Source organism: Octodon degus, unplaced genomic scaffold, assembly GCF_000260255.1.
Source record: "Octodon degus isolate 3935 unplaced genomic scaffold, OctDeg1.0 scaffold00021, whole genome shotgun sequence".
In the NCBI taxonomy this organism is placed as follows: domain Eukaryota; kingdom Metazoa; phylum Chordata; class Mammalia; order Rodentia; family Octodontidae; genus Octodon; species Octodon degus.
Window position 1 is genome coordinate 8,349,766 of NW_004524597.1, and position 5,798 is coordinate 8,355,563.

General features: G+C 44.3%; 1 protein-coding gene across 1 annotated transcript; it reads right to left on the reverse strand.

Moving 5' to 3' along the window:
* Positions 1-4,859: 4,859 nt before the first annotated feature.
* LOC101578460 (olfactory receptor 15) lies at positions 4,860-5,798 on the reverse strand. The gene has a single exon (XM_004627829.1). The coding sequence runs from the start codon at positions 5,796-5,798 to the stop codon at positions 4,860-4,862; it is 939 nt and encodes a 312-aa protein (XP_004627886.1).

The window sequence follows — 5,798 nt, forward strand, 5'->3', positions numbered from 1 at the left end:
GGGGCATTATCTCCTATGGAAATCAGAGTATATGGAAAACTGCAAAGATACTGCCAATTGAAATGCACAAACTGGCAATGGATGGAATTTAGATATGTTAACAGGGAGCGGTAATTATGTTGTTGAGGATGCACAAATGTGGTAGATGCAGGTTTCTATGCTCAAATCCAAGCAGCTGCCACTAAGGCATGGAGAAAACTGCCCAGTAAAGGGGATCTAAGTTCCTCCCTCACTAACATTAAACAAGGGCCGGACGAGCCTTTTGCAGAATTTGTCAACTGCTTGCTTACAGCAGCTGGGAGGATCTTTGGCAATGCTGATGCAGGTACAGATTTTGTTAAATAATTGGCTTTTGAAAATGCTAATGCTGCCTGCCAGCCTTCCATTAGACCATACAAAAAGAAAGCTGATTTGATGGGCTATATAGGCCTCTGTTCTGACATTGGGTCTGCTTATCAACAGGGTCTTCCCATGGCTGCTGCCCTTCAGGGACACACAGTTAAACAATTTTTATCTCAACAAAACAAAATCAAATGTTTTAACTGTGGAGAGGCTGGCCATTATGCAAAGAACTGTAAAAAGAACACAAAAACAAGCTCCAAAAGCACAAATTGTAGTGCTAGCCTCCCTTTTAGGGTCCAACCTGTAACCTTCAAAAATTCTTCCTGTATACAAGGAAGCTTCCACAATGATAGCTTCACTGTTGATGTTGGATTTGTTACCTTTACCAGCTGCAATCAAATACTTAACTATAGTAGCCCTATTTGCCCAAAAAAGGGACATGTGTTTGTATGTGGGGGAAGTTTAGACTTTACATATTTACCTACCAACTAGACAGGACTATATGTCATGGCTACCTTGTTGCCTGACATAGATGTCATATCTGGAGAAAAGCCCGTGCCCATTCCTAGCTTTGACTATGTCACGGGCTGCACTAAAAGGGGAGTTCAGCTTATCCCTTTGTTGGTAGGACTGGGAATTACAGGAGCCCTAGGAACAGGTACAGCAGGTTTGGGAGTAGCAGTACATTCTTATACTAAATTATCTAATCAGATGATTGATGATGTTCAAACACTGTCTGGTACTATCCAAGATATCCAAGACCAGATAGATTCATTAGCAGAAGTAGTCTTGCAAAATAGGAGGGACTTAGACCTTCTAACAGCAGAGCAGGGAGGGATCTGCTTGGCTTTACAGGAACGCTGCTGCTTCTATGCAAACAAGTCCGGTATTGTTCGAGACAAAAATAAAGAGACTTCAAGAAGATCTTATTAAGAGGAGAAGAGAGCTATTTGAAAACCCCTTCTGGGGCACATGGAATGGAGTACTACCCTACCTTCTCCCCCTATTGGGACCCTTGATTGGACTATTAATACTTTTATCAATAGGACCCTGTCTTTTCAATAGGCTGATGACTTTCTTTAAACAACAATTGGATGCCATTAAAATGCAACCCATACAGGTCCATTACCATAGGCTTGAGATGGCCAACAGAGAAAGTTGTGCTGAACTTGAAAGAGTACACTGCAATGATGCCCAATCTGGGTAAAGAGATTTTCTCACCTTGGTGCGATGGACTGGATAGCCAGAGATGGGCAACTAGAGGCTCATATGTGGTACCAACCACCACCTAAGACAGGAACTGGGCCTTCCGCTGCCCTGCTTTCCTATGACGGGAAAGGTCTGGTTTGGCCCCATGTGAAAGCATCTTGACCCAAGGCAGGCACAGTCCCCTCAAGGAGTAACGGCCTTTGGAGTTAAAGTAAAAAGGGGGACCTGTGGGAAGCCGTTAAGTGGTATCCATTTTATAATAGTGTCAGCCATTTTCTTAAGTTTCTATTCCCCTGCTGAGTTTAGTTTCTGCTCCTTCCCCCCTTGCCCATTCACCGTGAATCACCTGCTATGCCCCAGGGGTGGGACCTTCCTCCGTTGCTTAGATACCTGCTGATGTCAAGAGCCAAGACTTCCTCATTCCTACACTCCCTTTATATACCCAGCACCTCCCCTGAATAAATGAGACTTGATCAGAATCCTGTCTTGTCTCCATTCTTTGTGTCTCCTGTCCCTTCTCATCCCCACTCCCCCTCTAGGGTCTTCGTTGACTAATCCACGGGTCTGGACAGAAGATGAAAAGGAGGAGAGAAAAGCAGGACAGGATCCCATCAAGGAGTAAAAGAAAATTAATAGTATTAGAAAATAGACACAGAAAAAAACAAGAAAAAAAAAAACCAGACAAAATATGGGAAATTAAAAGAAGTAAAAAAGAATAAAGAAAAAAGTTACAAGAGAAAATGAAAAACAGAAAAAAGGGAAAAGGGAAAAAAATTGCCCAAATACTGATAGAAAAAAAAAAAAAAAAAAAAAAAAAACAGTGCCAGGTGTGGTAGCACACACCTGTAATCCCAGCATTTGGCAGACTGAGGAAGGAGGATTGCAATGAGTTTGATGCCAGCCTGGGCTACAAAGTCAGTTGAAGTCCAGCCTGAACTGCATAGCAAAACCCTGTCTCAAAAAAAAGTATTTTGAAAGAATTAAAAAAATTAGTCTGTGTGTGTGTGTGTGTGTGTGTGTGTGTGTGTGTGTGTTTTATGTATTTAGGACAGGGTCTACAGGGTCTCACTACATAGATCAGACTCAGTGATCCTCCTGTTTTCAACCTCCCAAGCACTGGGATTACAAGGTTGCCCCAAACACCCAGTCTGAATCACCATCTGAGTGCGTCCCAGGGGTTAGGCCAGCACAGCACGTATTCTGTGTTTTTGAATGAGTGGTTGCTTTCCAGAATCCAGAGTCTTTTTTTTTTTTTCCAGAATCCAGAGTCAGCAAAACCAGGAAATCATAGTTTTCTCTTCCTAGCTTTAGGCCTGTGGGTCTATGAGGTATCGTCCCTGCACCCCAGACTGTGGTAACTATTCAAGCCTACATCTTTGTTTATGTTGGTAGGTGGGAAAAGCAATCAGCCCTCTGGTCTCTCTCTGGATGTATGCCACAAGGAGGGGTTCAAGTAGACTGTTGAACTTAATGTCAACACTTGCCAGGCCTGGTTTCTCATTATGAAGGACAGGACCTGTGTCCTTCTGAGCCTAAGCTTGAACTTTGAAGAGGTTCTATTACAGAGATCCCTTCCTGAACCTCATCATGGTCCAGGGAGTTTATATTTGTAATCCCATGGAAAAGTTACTGGAGCCCTCATGATGTAATTTCAGTCTACCACTACCAGTGTGATACAAGGTGAGAGTAAAGATGCTAAGGCATATTTATAGTTGAGGGGAGCCAAGGGGGTCCTAAGTCTAGCTAGGGTGATGGTTAACAAGAACAAAGCCCATGACACAGAGCTGAACCAAGGTTTTTATTAATTTGTCAGGAAGGGAGTGGCTCAGGGATGAGTGACTAGTTTTTTTTTAACGGAATTTGTTTTTTTTTCTTTTCTTTTTCTTTCTTTTTTTTTTTTTTGTTGGTGGAACTGGGGATTGAACTCAGGCCTTTGTGCTTACCAGGGAAAAGTGCTTATTCTACTGAGCCATCTCCCCAGCCCCCAAGTGACTATAGTTGTGGCAGGAAGTACAAGAGTGAGCTAGGCTAGGTAGGAGGCCTGAAATCACAACTGTAATTTGCAGAGAGAGAGAGAGAGAGAGAGAGAGAGAGAGAGAGAGAGAGAGAGAGAGAATGCAGAAAGAGTAATCTGCATAACACAACTGGAGGCAGTATCTAATGTTTTGGGGTCAGTGCTTCAGGTCTGATGTGAAATTTGGTATGCCCTGGGAAGTCATAGCCTCTTATCTTGAGGCTCAATGAGCCAACAGTGTGGAGCATAGAGCATGGCTCTTTCTCCCACTCAGCTTATACATGTTTTGGGGAGCTATGGGGTGAGGGTGGGGCATCACTGATCTGTCAGCCTGCTCCAAAGACTACATATCTGCCCCTAGGCTAGACTGATTTGCATTGCTTAAAGCCAGTTGAAGGCATAAGGAAAAGTCCTAATCAGTTTTGTACATATCTGTGCATCGAAACAGGACCAGGTTTAGCTAAAATGGAGATAATTGCTCTTCGTCCAAGCATAGTCATCCAGGTGGTCCTCCACAGTCTGTGTCTAATCCATGGTGGTTTCCTGTGGTTGTCTCACCCAGTCACTTTGGGGGGTAATACTTGAACCTCTGAAGCTGCTGGCCAAGTGCATACTTTCTCCCTGCATCTGGTGGCCCTGCAGGCTTATCTTCTCTGCCAGAGGCATTGGCCTGAGCCAGGGTCAGATTGATCAGTTAGTCTATACCTCTGCTGCTCATGCCAAGAAGAAACAAAATGCAGAGCTGGCTAACACTTGGGTGGTGGCTGTAAAATCCACAGGCACAGAATTGATTGAGGGTCAATAGAGAGGCTCTATACAATGTGTGTGTGTGTGTGTGTGTGTGTGTGTGTGTGTGTGTGTGTGGTTGCATGTTCACATGTGTCCATCAGATGAATTGGTTAGCTCTTCCTATGCATTTGAAAATAATGGCTTGATTTCAAGAAATTATAGTAAGATTACATAAGGAGCTGCAAGTAGAGTTGCTTTCTTTAGAAAAATACATAATTCTGTAGAAAATAAGGCATAAAAAGTAACATGATATCAGAGACAGAGACTGAGATAGGTCTATAGTAAGTCAGTAGCTTCTGAGCCTTTAACAACACACTTCTGTGGGATTTCTTGTAAATAAGCACAGAACATCTCAACACTAATCATGTCCCAACAATTTAGAGCTGTCAGGAACCTGGCTTGGTTTCCCTTAGGTTAGTACTCTTCACGTTCTGGTCAGAGAAATAATGAGAAAAAGTGTGCAGAAATGAAGAGGTAATAAATAATACAGAATTTTCTTCCTCTCTCAGCCAACTTCCCTTCCTTTCCCTAGGAGCCTTTTCAGGGCCCCCTTCACTTCTTTATTTCTTAGAGTGTAGATAAGGGGATTCACCATAGGTGTGACCACAGAGTAGAACAGGGAAATGAATTTTCCCTGGTCCTGGTTGCTGCTCTTAGCTGGAACCAGATACCCATAGATGGCTGAGCCATAGAAGAGGAACACCACTACCAAGTGGGAGAGGCATGTGTTGAAGGCTTTTCGCCGTCCCTCTGCAGAGTGGATCTTCATTACTGCCCGAGCAATGAAGCAGTACGAGGTGAGGATGGTGCTTAGTGGGACAGCAGTGAAGAAGGTGCAGACACCATTGAGTACAGCCTCATTGAGGCTAGTGTCTCCACAGGCCAGTTTGATCATGGCAGGCACCTCACACAGGAAGTTGTCCACCCTCCGGTGCCCACAGAAAGGGAGCTGCATGGTGAATGTTGACTGGATTAAGGAGTTGCCCAAGCCACCCAACCAGCTAACTGCAGCCAGCAGCCAGCAACGTCGAGGATTCATGATGGTCATGTAGTGCAAGGGCCGACACACTGCTACATAGCGGTCAAATGCCATCACCACAAGCAAGATGCACTCTGTGGCCCCCAGCCAAAGGAAAACATACAGCTGAGTCATACAGCCACCATAGCTGATAGTCTTGTCTGGTCCCCATAAATTGACCAGCATTTGGGGGACTGAGCTTGTAGTAAATGCCAAGTCCAGGGAGGAGAGGTTGCTGAGGAAGAAGTACATGGGTATGTGCAGCCGGGAATCCACATGGGAGAGCAGGATGATGGTTGTGTTCCCAGAGAGGGTCAACAAGTAAGAGAAGAGGATGAGTACAAAAAAGATCATTTCCAGCTGGGGATGGTCAGATATACCCATCAGAATGAAGCTCCCTGAAGAGCTGTTACTGCCCACTTCCAT